The sequence below is a fragment of the Macrotis lagotis genome, chromosome 1 (genome assembly GCF_037893015.1).
Source record: "Macrotis lagotis isolate mMagLag1 chromosome 1, bilby.v1.9.chrom.fasta, whole genome shotgun sequence".
In the NCBI taxonomy this organism is placed as follows: Eukaryota; Metazoa; Chordata; class Mammalia; order Peramelemorphia; family Peramelidae; genus Macrotis; species Macrotis lagotis.
Window position 1 is genome coordinate 833,735,528 of NC_133658.1, and position 13,991 is coordinate 833,749,518.

General features: G+C 38.1%; 1 protein-coding gene across 1 annotated transcript; it reads right to left on the minus strand.

The window, feature by feature from the left end:
* Window positions 1-2,464: 2,464 nt before the first annotated feature.
* RFXAP (regulatory factor X associated protein) lies at window positions 2,465-8,989 on the minus strand. Its single transcript, XM_074217276.1, has 3 exons — window positions 8,525-8,989; window positions 6,249-6,356; window positions 2,465-2,661 (listed from the first exon to the last, which is right to left on the minus strand). Exons 1-3 carry the CDS (start codon window positions 8,987-8,989, stop codon window positions 2,551-2,553), a joined length of 684 nt encoding a protein of 227 aa, XP_074073377.1. The 3' UTR covers window positions 2,465-2,550.
* Between the last annotated feature and the right edge of the window lie 5,002 nt (window positions 8,990-13,991).

Below are 13,991 nucleotides of genomic sequence, written 5' to 3' on the forward strand. Positions count from 1 at the left end.
AACTGGTGAAAAGATCAGTTGAATGTTGTAGGTCAGCAGGAAGGACAGTGTCAGAGCTGTTAGAGTATGTGGGAATCAGATGTAAGAAATCTATCCTCTTTCCTTATAGAAATTATTGACCTGGGAAGTAACATGGTCAGACCTCACTTAAGATCACTTTGTAGCTCAGTGGAGGATGGATGGAAGTGGGGAGAGCCTTGAAGCAGGGAGACCAATTAACAGGATATTGCAATAGTCTGAGTGGTGTGAAGAGATGAGAACCTGCACAAAGTCCATGGCTGGCATCTGAGATTTTGAAGAGTAGGAAATGATAAGAGTGAGAGGATGAATGGGTAGTGTTGGGGAGAGAGATGAAGACGACATTAAGGTTGACTATCCTTGGAAATATCAGAAAGAGAGGGCTTTGGAAGATGAGCTCTTTAAAAACCATGTCAAGTTTAAGATGTCTATGAGACATCCAGCTCAAAATGTCCAACAGGCATCTGACGACATTAAACTGAAGGCCAGAAGAGAAGTTAGGGATGGAAAAATAGATGAGATTAATTTTAATAGAGATAACTGAAACAATAGAAGTTGATGAAATCACCAAGTGAGACACTGTAGATAAAAGAACCAAGCACAGCCCCTTGGAGGACACTCAAGATTAGTAAGTGAATATCCAGCAAAGGACACCGAAATGGAGAAGGTAGGTAGGTAGAAGAACTAGGTTAGAGCAAAAACATTAAGCCTAGAGAAGAGTGAGTATGCAGAAGGTGCAATAGTAGTGAAGCTGCACAGAAGTCAGGAAGGATGAAAATTAATTTGAATAGTTTCAAATTCCTCCATCTACTCAGTTGTCATGACTCATCACTCAACTCTATCTCAGTTTACACTGGCTACTTCCCTTGATCCTGCCATCTCTCACAAGTATTCTTTCAGGTCTAAAAATTCCAAAATTCCTTTATCTTTTCTACCTCATTACCTTCAATCTTTGCCTTATCCCTGCTTTTGTTCTGGGGCACATGTTCTAGCATATAACTATCTCATAACCTTATTCTTAATAGCATTATGAATTATATTTTAATACCTAAATAGTTTAAGTCATTTTCTTTTTTAAAATTCAGGTGTCAAATATATAGCCCTATTTTAGCTGAAGAAGAAATTACCCTCAATTCTTAAGCTTCAACACAGGTTTGAGTTTCTTGACCAAATAGATCAAAGGCATTAACAGCCTGACCAAAAAAAATGATCAATTTAAATTAATCCTCTCTAAAGATTAAAGCAGCAAGGTATATGAATAAATTACAACTCAAAAATACACAAATTTTTATTTTATTTTTTTGCACCAATTTATAGTTAAAAAACCTATACACAAAAAAAAAACAACAAAGAATACTCCTTGAATGATTATCATAGAGCTTTGTCTGTAGAGGCCATGGCTTAGAAATCATCTTACAAACAACAGACATATTTCAACACAACCCAGCTTGGTACACCTTTGGCATTAGGCTGTGCATAGTGCAGGAGTAATATTTACTGTAACATTCTTTTGGGTACTGTGATTAGATCTGATTTTGAGTTTTGTTATCTTAGGAAGAAAGGATAAAAACTCACTTCATTCTTTGGACATCTATTCAATAGTAACAATCTTGAAATGGCTCGATTTTTAAAAATAATTCATAAAATACAGGGAGTTTTTCCCCCATTTTCAAAATTTCATATTAAAAATGAATAATAACAAAATCAGTGCCAATTTTAAAAGAGAAATAGTGAAAAGGGTGAACCAGATACAATCTCCGCCAATCACAGCTTCTGTACTTCAGAATACCTGCTTCCCCAGAGATCACATCTAAAAGATGACTGCAATAGACAATGTGGTGTTGGGCAATGTAATCAAGCAGTTTCTTCTGTATTTTCTTCATTGCAATTTCCTTTGTGAATTCCTTTTTTGGTTTCGGTAGGACATTTCTGAAGACAGGGGCATACTTCAGTCTCAAAGAGCAGCTGATTATTACCACCCTTCTTCCTACATATGTATTTACACACTGTATATTTACTTCCTTGTTTACTCTAGGGTTAAGTGTGCAGAAAAGCATAAAGAAGGTTATTCCTCAGCCAAGGCCTCCTGAACGTCCAGGCGATATCTTGCCACTTTCAGTGGCTTAATAGTTCAAGATCAATATCTATTACTTTTACAACTTCCACAGAAAGTAACTATCTCATTTCCTTCATTAATAATAAACTTAAGAATGACCATATTTATGATCTTTTGCCTGATAATTTGTTGGGAGATTTGGGGCATTTCTGAATAAAATTGAAAAATTATTTTTAAAACAACGAAGTTAAATGAAGTTTTGGAAATATAACACAGAATAAAATTTCTTCAAAATCCAGATTCCCATGGTCTAAAAACCCATAACAAAAAAGCAAATATATATATTCCTAGGAATAGGTTTTATGACAATCATGTGCATGTGTTCTATTTAGACTGCTATAACCTATTTCTCTTCAATATAAAAATATCTTCAGCCAATAAGATACTAAATCTGTGGATAGCCTCAATGAGTCTCTTCATACTGATGCTCCAGGAAACTGTTGTTGTCTTTGCTCCAAAACTTGTTGATTTAGTAGCTGTTGTTGTCTCTGCAAAAACTGTACAACTTCTGGACTTCTTAATAGTGCCTTAAAAGAAAAAGACAGTACAATGCAATATTAATAATCTGGCATCATAGAGGTTAGTAGTTTCATGCTAGGAACCACAACATAAAACAGATCTACAAATAAATGAAACTTTTGTCCTATTTAATATCTGATGCTAAACTCAAATTATTAGTACATATGTTAACAGAGTTTACCATTTTGACTTCTAGGGCAGAGCCAAAATGGTGGTGCAAAGTTAGGAAGCTCCCGGAGCTTTTCTTGAAACAACTTTGAATGAAGCCTCTAAATAGATTCTAAAGAGGCAGAACCTACAAAACAGCAGGGAATCAACTTTTCAGTGATAAATCTTGGAAGAACTTTAGGAAAAGGTCTGTTTCACATAAGTAAAAGGAGAGTGTAGCCCAGTGTAGAGAGGAGAACTGGAAAGCCAGCGAGTAGCTCTAAGCCACAGCACAATTCAGGTCCCAGAGCAGCTCTAAGTCCTGGCATAGCAGGTCAGCAATAAGTGTCCCAACCCCAGGTCGGAGAGTGAGGTTTGAGTCTTAGAATGCTGCACAGCAAAGGGCTACCCTAGCACAGGGAGCAAACTGCAAACACTGGAAATGCCAGAGCAGAAAAGCCAGGGACAAGACCTTGGGACCTTGATCTTCAGTACAAAAAGCTAGGGATTATATACCCTATCCCACAGGAGCAAAATGAGAACAAAAGCAAAAAAAGCACAAACCACTGACAGCTGATAGGTATAAGAAAAATATCACTGCAGTGACAAAATAACTTTATGTAAAGTCTCAAAAAGATTTATGAATTGGCCTCAAATCCAAAAAGACCCTTTGGAAGAACACAAAAAAGATTTTAAAAGACTAAAAAAGGACAGGAAGAAGAAAAATGGAGAAAAGAATGAGAAACACGTAGGAGAATTATGAAAAACTGACTGGAGAAAACAACTTTAAAAGCAAAAATTGACCAAATGAAAAAAGAAATCAACTCCTCTAAAAGTAAAATTAGTCAATTGGAAAAGAAAATACAAAGGTTAAGTGGAGAAAATAAAACTCTAAAAACTAGAATTGGACAAATGGAAACAAATGAATCCATCAGATACCAAGATTCCACCCATCAAAACCAAAAGACTGAAAAAAATAGAAGATATAAAGTACCTCTTGGGAAAAACAACTGATCTGGAAAATAGATCTAGGAGAGATAATTTATGAATTATTGGTCTGAAGGTCACCATCAGAAAAAGAGCCTGGACAATATCCTGCAAAAAATAGACTATCCTAATATTCTAGAAGAACATAAAATAGTCCTTGAAAGAATTGATCCCTCATCCCAGACATGGATCCCAAAACAAGGTTACCATTTTATTAAAACAGAATCCATGAGCTACCTTATGATACCAAATCATGGAATAATAAAGACAGAAGTTGTTATGTGCAGGACTTTGCATGAAAAACAAGTAACTTTCCACACAGGTTTTTAATCTGAAGAAGGTTTACTATTTTCTTCATGTGCTAAATGAGCATTCTATGCAGATATGGAAAGTTTTACATTTACAGAATAAAACACTATAGGCCAAAGTAGCAGGATAAAAAAAAATAAGAACTACCAAATATTAAGGAAATGGAAGCTAATTATTTCTACACTTTCAAAAATCTGGATAAGCAGTATGGTGCATTGGAAAGAATACCAATCTTAGACCAAGATCCAAGTCCTGGTTTTCATTTACTGGTCTCTGTGACTCTGGATAAGTCCAAGTAAAACAGACAAAACCTCAATCTCAGTTTCATTATCTGCAAAATATGATTGTGACTAGAGTAGATTCTCTTTATTTTCACATCAAGATCTAATATTAGATAATGTCATTCTCCTAGAGGGTGCCATTATACTCTGATAAAATTCAGGAACTAAAAATAAAAGTACTTGGGTGCTAGATCTAAGTCTTAGAGATATTTTTGAACTTAGTTCTGGGATTCACATTCCTACTACCTAAACCTAATTTTCAAACAGATTATAAAATAATTATTTACTTAATATGAACATATTTTATTAATTAAAAAAAGCAGTATTGTCAAGTTTTCTAAATATTTCTTTCCTAACTTATACCCCAGGGTTTTTATAATGAATTACATATTCATTATGGGAAACTATGCTTGGTTCATTGAATATATTGAGATACTTCATTTCCACATTCATACCTATTTGACTGGGGGGAAAAAAAAGCAGAACCTTATACCAAATAAATATTAATGTACAACTATCTATTCCATTGTTTTCTCACTTTAAGCATCAAAAAAAATTGGCTCAAACATTAATAATTTTTATTTTGGAAGATTAACTTAAAAGATAATTCACATATAAAATTTAATCTGTTGTAGAAATAACCAGTGTAAAATATAGTTTCTCTATGTAAAATGAACATTTCTGAAAAGTCCACTATTATTTAGGCTAGTCCAGCTCTAGTCAAAGGTATATGATAACAATCAAAAAAAGCACTATTGTTGTGTCAGGCAATTGGGATCAAAATTCAAAGAAATAATCTCTTCTCTACAAGACTTTACATTCTAACAAGGAAGAAAATAAGTATACAAAGAAAAATTTGAAGAGAATAAATATAAAGTAGTTGCTTCAACAAAGTAGTTTGGAAAGGATGACACTAGCAATTAGAAAGAGCAGGATAAGCTTATAGAAAGTAGCTTCTAAATTGTGTCTTGAAGGTGGGGCAAAATTCTATGAGATATTCAGGAAGAGGGAGGAATTCTAAGGTTAAGGGACAGCAAGTGCAAAGGTCCAAACAAAGGAAAATGTCAGACTGGATTGGAGAGTGCAGGAGGGAAAGTAATGTAAAATGCCTGGAAAAAGAACAGGGTCAAATTGTGAAGGACTTTAAAAAATTTTGAAATACAAGAGTTGTTCCTACTGGCAATAGTGGAACTGAGGTATTAGGAAAGTAAAATGGTCAGATAAACAGTATTAAATTGAAGGGAGAAATCTGAGGCTGGGAGACCAATCAGCAAGCCACCTGCAAATTAGATAGATGAAAAAGGACCTCAACTAATGTGCCAAAAGGAGGGTTCCATCAGAGATGTTGTAGAGATGTGTCAAATGAATGAATATGTGAAGGAAAGGAAGAATGAGGAATTGAGACTAATACTAAGGCTACAAATCCAGGACACTGGGAAAAAGAGCAGTATCCAGATCAAAAATAAGGCAGAAAGAAAAAGGAAGTTTGAAAGAGGAGACAGTGATATCTCCTGAAACTAGGTAAAAGTTTATAATGGAGACACTTGATATTAGGCCAACATCACTGAAACTTAACACCAAAATAAAATTCGTGATGACAAGTTTACACTAAATTCTATTTTGCTCAAATAACCAAAAGACTTAATTAATAGGATTTCACTGAAGGATATCTTCTCTACATGATGACTCTATGATGTAGTCTTTAAGGATAATCTTATGTCAAGGATCCAGTGTGGATAAATAAAATAGGATAAAGTGTTGGTCAGTTTATGAAGCCTGCAGATACTTCTCAAAGCTTTAAGGTTAAAACAAAAAAGAAAAAAATCATGTTTTAAATTTGTTTTGATTTTACAAAAGGAAATCATATTTACCAGTCGTTTTTGATTTAACACTTGCTCTAAGAGAGTAGGTCTTGTAGGACGATCGCCAATAGAACCAGTTCTTTGTTTTCCAGTGGACGCTGAGCCATCTGTGCTTTCCTATAGTTAATGATACAATAATTTTTTTTTAAATTAACCTTTCCATTTACAGTCTGGTCTATTTCCTAGCATTTGCAGTCAAATGTAAGTATTACAATGATAACCCCTAAACAATCTGACACCAATCTCATCAGAGTAGAGCATCTAGACCTAATTTTGAACATGAAGATATTTCTTTCCTATTATTGTAGAACCTCTCTGGACCTAAATCCTCATGTTCAGAACTAGAGGATTGTATCAGATCTAGACATTATACCCTTCACAAACTTTTCACTATCACTTAACCTTTGCTCAGGGTCTTCCTCCTGACTGTCTATATGCCCACCTACTTGCTACCAATCTGGGTCCTATCTCCATCCTTCAAATCTTAAGTCCAAGGGTCCTCTTTTCCATGATGCCTCCCATAAATATTCCAGTAATCTCTCTTTGGAATGAAACATTTCTGCCATTAACTTGAAATCTATCTTATACTATACAATTAGATATGTTTTTAATAGAAATATCTTTTCTCCTCAACAAGGATATGAACTTCAATTTGGAGGCAAGGACTATGTCTTCATGGTTCTTGCAACTATACAAAGTCAGCATATGTAAAAATTTGTGAATCAAATATTTTCATATTATCCCCATGGGGAAATGAGATTCTAAAATTTTTCAGTAGCATTCTCATGGTCACACAGGTACTAGGTTATATGAGGCAGGCATTAAGCCCAGGCTGCCTGATTGAAATCTCAGAACTCTTCATCCTACTTGTCTGTCCCTTTTAAAGGAAAGATCAGAATCTCCTAAATTATTTGGAAAAGAGTTTAAACATGAACTAGTTTAATCTTTAGAAATCTCAAACATTGTGGGCTATCATCATTTACCTTCCAGCCTCTAAGATCTCTTAGTACCACAACATTTAACTGCTAGAGGATCATCTCTGGGACCTGTAAAGATCAGAGTTCCTCCATTTCCTACCTCATTGTGACCCTGCCATACTACATAGATATCACAAGTCAACATGCATTAATTAAGCACCCATTGTAGACCATTCATTGTGCTAAGTGCTAGGGATACAAAGAAGAGTAAAAGGTTCTCGAGGAACTATTCTTTCCACAAAGTAAACCTGCTGCTTTCAAGAATAAGTCTTTTTTCGTTAACTGGCAGCTGTCACAACAACCCAATTGAAACACTCCAAATATCTCGACACATATATGCCTGAAATGCTTTTTCTTTGGAAGGAATAATACAAATGACTGAGAAAAAAAAAAAGGAAGACAATTAGACCTCTAAGTTGCCCATTGTGCCTGATTTTCTATATGGCCCTGGCTTACCCCTTCAACGGTTCATTAGACTCATCATAATCTGCCCAATGTAGTCTAGTTTACACAGCTTTGCAGAGTGAACGGTGTTTTTCCTAGTCACCTACTTTGATGGATATAACATTTATATAGTGTTTTAAGATTTATAAAGAGATTTAACAATAATAGCTATCATTTAGAAAGCATTTTACAATTCTCATCTCATTTAAAAAGCATAGTAACTCTGGTAGGTAGATGCTATTATTCCCCCTTTTCTGTTTTTGGGTTTTGCAAGGCAATGGGGTTCAGGCCACACAGCTGGGTCATTACTGTCTGAGGCCACATTTGAACTCAGGTCCTCCTGTCTCCGGGGCTGGTGCTCACCCACCTAGCCAACTCTATTACCCCCTTTTTACAGATGAGGAAACTGAGGCAGCCACTTCCTGAGCCCTTTAGCCTAAGTCAGTCTAAGATTATGGGACTTAGACCTTCAACCGAGGTGTTCCCACAGCTATCAGGTGTCTGAAGCTTTAAACTGGGCTATTTCGGCCGGGTCCAGCTCCCTGGCCCCGGTGCCCTCGTATCCGGGGGGGCCGGTGTGGCTCCGGCCCTTCAGCAAGTCGTGTCCCAGCTTGGAGTCCAAGTTGAAACTTTAGTTTTACGAGTTTTTATCACTCAACTTTTAAATTGCGGTTTAAGCTTTGCTAACTCGACCGCACTGAGATAATAGTAACAATAACAGCAGTCATTATTCGTGTTATTGGGACCCCTGTGGAGCGGCGGCCCCGGGCCCCGGGCCCGGGCACAGCGGCGCAGGGTTAGTCGCTGGTTCTGCCCACAGCCCATCCTCTCCCTCGGGCCAGCCGGGGAGGCTGCGGCGGGTACCTCGAGCTTGAGGCCGGCGCCGCCCGCGGCCGCGCCCGCCAGGCTGAGGGCCTGGTCGCTCTTCTTCTTCTTGTACTTGTCCTTGTACATCTTGTTGCGGTGCTTCTTGCACATCCAGGGCTTGCGCTGCTTGGCCACCTGGCTCGTGGTCTCGCGGCAGCCCTCGTAGGTGCACGTCTTGCGGCCGCCGCCGCCCGCGCGGGCCTCCTCGTCCTCCGGCTCCTCCGGGCTGGCCGCGCCCTCGCCGCCCCCCGGCGGCTCCGGGGCGTCCGGCAGCTCGGCCTCGTCCTCGGCCGCCTCGTCCTCCGCGTCCGCCGCCGCTTCCAAGACGGGCGCGAGGTTCCCGGCGGCGCTGCCGCTCCTCGGGGGCGGCGGGGTCGGCGGGGCCGGGGCCGCCGGGGCGGAGGCCGGCCGCAGGAGGGCGCCCGCCGCCGCCGCCTCGTCCCGCCCGCCGCGGGGCTGCATGAGCGGCGGCCCGGGGCGCTTCCGTGCCGCGCGGCCCCGGCGGCCCCGGCCCCGCCGCCCCGCGGCCTCCCTCCCCGCGCCTGCGCGGTGCCCCGAGCGAGAGGCCGCGGTCGGGAAGGGCTGGGGGAAGCCGGGCGGGAGAAGGCGGCGGCGCGGCCCGGGGCGCTGGCGGCCGGGGCGGGCTCGGCGGACTGCGCATGTGCGGCTTCCGGGACCCGGGGAGGAGGGCGTTCACCCGGATGTGCTCTGGGAACCTGATCCGGGGGAGGCAGATTCGCCCTGGGCTGCTTGACCGGCCGCGTCCGTACCCCGCGTCACCCCCTTTTTATGTCTCTTTAGAAAAAACATTCAATTCCGCCCTCTCTTTCTGGGTAGCTGCTTATCTCCGCTCCCGACTTGGACCAGAAGGATGCTCACCTGTCCCCTTCACCTCTGCCTCTCCACAGGGGGCCTGGCCTGGCCCCGGCGCTGACTGCTTCACCCCCTCCACCCACTGGGCCCCGTTCTCAGTTTCCTGACGATGCTGCAATCCCTTCAACAAAGAGGAACCCGTTGTACTCCACTCCCTCCATGGCTTAGGCAATACTGGAATTCACTCCTCCAACTTGTATTCCTACGATGTGTATGCTCAGTCATTACTACTGAGAGAGGAAGCCAAGATTTGCATACTACTCTGTAACAGATAATTTTAAAATGGTTGATTTAGGAATGGAGTTCTAAAACATTTCACAGTATCTAAAGATTGGAAAGGATCTCGATCTAGACTAACGCATACCCCTGGAGGATTAGAACAAAGTATCTCACTGAAATGAGCATTATCTTTGGAGTCAAAAGACCTGGGTTCAAATTCTACCTTTGATACTGGCAAATATAGACTTTTTGGGACCTTGTTTGCCTCATTGGTATAATGAGACAATTGGATTAGATAAAGCATTTATTAAACTTTACTTCTACAGGTATTGTATTAAGTGCTGCTCCAAATTTTTATTTCTATGAACACCAAAAAAATGTCATATAGCTGGTAGTTAAAAACTTCCAGTGGGACAGCTAGGTGGCACAGTGGATAGAGCACCCAGCTCTGAAGTCAGGAGTACCTGGGTTCAAATCAGGCCTCAGATAAGCCACTTAACCCCATTTGCCTCACAAAAACTGAATGAATTTGAATGAATGAATGAATGAATAAATAAATAAAACTTCAGTGAGGGATGACTCACTGTCCTTGAAGAAAACCTCTAACTCTTCTGGACAATTCTAATGGTTAGGAGTATTTTCCATATATCAAGCCTAAATTTGCCTTTTTAAATTTTCAATCCATTTTTCATATTTCTTTGCTTTTTTGGTCCAAGCAGTGCAAATGTAATCCCACTTCGACTTGTAACCCTTCAGATACTTAGCTATCATTAACATCCTAAAATTTCTCCTATTTTGAATATGAGTTTGTATGTTATATGATAAATATAGATAAACAAAACAGTGAAATTGTAATGAAACTAAATTCCATAGGTTCTAGAAAGCTTTCAGGTTTATCTGCACAGTTTTAAGTCCTGTAGCTCTTGCCATAATTCAGTTACTTAAATATTAAGTATCTACTACTGTATATATATATTTTTTCTACTTAGTTCTGGGCCTAACTTTTGTCTGTTTTTCTGTCTGTGTATCTATGTATCATCTATCCATCTATTTATATATATATATATATACATATATATATCATATTTGTGTATGTATAGATGTACTCAGTGAATTGTCCAGCTGAAATATCGTATTATGATATATCTTGAAATGAAAATTACAATATAATAATTTACATGTAGCTTAAAAGTTTGTAAACAATTTTTCTCATAATAACCTGGTGAAGTAGATAGTAAAATATATTGCCTATGTTTTACAAATGGAGACACAGACTCTGAGTTACTGTTAATTTTCTAAAGTCACACAAATACCCAAGAATTTGAGACAGAATTTAAGTACTAGTCTTCTACTACAGTCTAGAGCTTTATCTACTATCCATACTACTTCTTGATTTAAAGAGTAATATGCATTAATCTTTCAATCTGTTTTTAAAGGGTGAAGAGTTAAACCAGTCCTTTTCTTTGCATTACTATAGATTTTGCTAAAGATACTTTATAGTGTCTTGGTGCTCAATCCTTTTCAAATAGAAGCTATATGTAGAGTCCAAACTAAAGAGGAGTTTCTTGTGGATGGTAAGGTCCTCTGGATGCTATTGTTTGTGGATAATATTGGGCTAGTTACATTAAGCTTCTACACTCAGCCAAGCATCCTGAAAGACTTATAATTACTCTAAAGAGTTTGGCCCAACTATTCAAAAATTAAATTTAAAACTCACTTAAAACATATTTACAAATAAATGTACATATAAATGAACAATTAGATGACTATATGTTGAAACAGAGTCTATCATTTTAATCAATATTCAACCAATGTTGTTATATGGGTTGCAAGTCATGGAATATTACAATTTCTGAAGAATTAGATGATTATCAAAGTTAGGGTAATGGAGAGGTACATGGTAGTATGACCAGACTGTATCATATAATCATCTAGAACTTTGAATAAAACCTGCAATCAAAGATGATGTCAAATGAAGATCTCATGGAAAATAAGGTCAGTCAAATGCTGAGAGAGATAATTGGTGTTAAAGTCCAGGACTTCACTTGTAGCGGTATTTGGGGAAAATAAAGGAGCAACCTTCCCCCCCCCCCCCACACTTAGGAGGACTTTTGACTATGAATTGAGGATTCACCACAAAAACACAAAAACCCATCTTTTTAACACTAATATTGTTCTAGATTTTCTATATAAACAATCTATGGGATACCATGATCTCTAAAGAATCAAATTAATGGAAAGGTCTATGGAATCATGCATGCTTATTACATAATACCAACCATGATTTTCATAAAAGAAACTGTGACAGAGAATTCTAGGAAGATAGTGGAGCAGATTAGAAAATTTCAGGCTCTCCAAATTTCTTTCATAAATAAGGCAGATAATCTCAAAGTGAACATAGAATGGCAGAAATAAATGAAAGTTGAGGTAAAGCTATCGTCCTAAATTAACTTGAGGGGACCTCAGGAAAGTCCCCACCTCCAGGGGCTGAGGTTTGATTTCAGTGAAGTATATATATATATACCTCCAGGCAGACTCCACTGACCAAAAAAACAAACTCTTGAGGACAGATGCATTGGGCCACAGCTTTGATCTCAGGAACTTTCAAAACCTCATGGATGATGTGGGAGTTGGACAACTGAGTGGGACAAGATTAAAGGACTTTCTACAGTTCAGGCTGCCAGGGCTGTGGGTGATAAAGAGTGAGCACATGCATGGTGAGACAGGCATTAGCAGACAGGCAGGAGACACTCTAACTGAAGGCAGTTGCTGGAGAGTGGAGTCCCTGTTTTTTGGTTCCAGTGAAGAGGGGAGGGCAAATGTATGCAGAAGGACTGCAGGGTGTGTGGAAAACTATGACTGAGGACCCTGTCCATGGCTTGGTGAGGAAGAGTAATGCCTAAGTTTGGGCTCCAGGACAGACCTCAGAAAATGACAGTAAGAAGGACCGGAGCCCTAGACCTTAATTACAATAATAGATTGTTGAAAATAAAACCAAATAAAAATAAGTAAAGGAGAAAAAACAACAGTAGATAGCTACTATGGGGATAGAGAAAATCTGGGTTCATATTCAGAGGAATATAATGAAGTTTTAAAAAGCCACTCTTTTTTCAAAGAGAAATGTCAAATGATAAATCGAAAAAGAGTTCTTAAAAGAACATAAAAAAGAACTTCAAAAATTAAATGAGAGACTGGGGAGAAATGAGCAATCCAAGAAAATCAAGAAAATTATGAAAAGAAAGTCAACCAACTGAAAAAAAGATACAAAAAATTGAAAGAAAGTAATTCCTTGAAAATTATAATGGGGGGGCAGCTAGGTACATAGTGGATAGAGCACCAGCCCTGGAATCAGGTGGACCTGAGTTCAAGTCCAGCCTCAGACACTTAATAATTACCTAGTTGTGTGACTTTGGGCAAATCACTTAACCCTCTTGCCTTGCAAAAACCAAAAAAAAAAAAAGAAAGAAAGAAAAAGAAAATCAGAATCAGGTAAGAGAAAACTAATGATGTTATAAAACACTAAGAAATAAAATCACAAGAATAAAAAAAAAGAAATACAAAACATTAGAAAAGCAATAGATCAAGAAAACAGATCCAGAAGAGACAACATAATAATTCTTGTACCACCTGGAAAATTATGATTTAAAACCATTTTGATATAATATTAAAATAAATAAGAAAAATTTCTATGAAGTTCTAGAACAAGAAGGTAAAACAAAAATAGAAAAAAAAAACCCTGATCATACCCTGAAAGAGATCCCAAGAAGACAGCTTGTAGGAATATCAGTCAAGTTTCAAAGCTTCCAGGAAAAGAGAAAATAAAAGATATAAGAAAACAAAAGAATCTAAATATTGTGGAATTACAAGCAGGATAACACAAGACCTAGACACTTCTATATTAAAAAACTATTAAAAAATAAAAATAAAAAAGACTATAGGTCTTGGAACATTATTTTTCAAAGAATAAAAGAGGGAGTAGCAACCAAAAATAACTTACTTAGCAAAGTTAAGTATAATCCTGAATAACCACAAGACATTTAACAAAATGAAAGACCTTCAGATATTTGTGACAAAAAAGATAAGAACTTAATGGAAAATTTATCATATAAGAACAAGGAAAAATATAAACATTAAGGACCAATTGAGTGACTCATAAAGGTCAAACCATTTACTTCCTATATCTGAAAATGTTATTAGTACTCTTATGACTATCTTCATTATTTGAGTAGTTTGAAGAAAAATGTAAACATTAAGGACCAATTAAGGGACTCAAAAAGGTCAAACCGCTTATATCAGAAAATCTTATTAGTACTCTTATGACGATCATCATTATTTAAGTAGTTTGAAAAAAAGCTGAGAATGATAGGGTGAT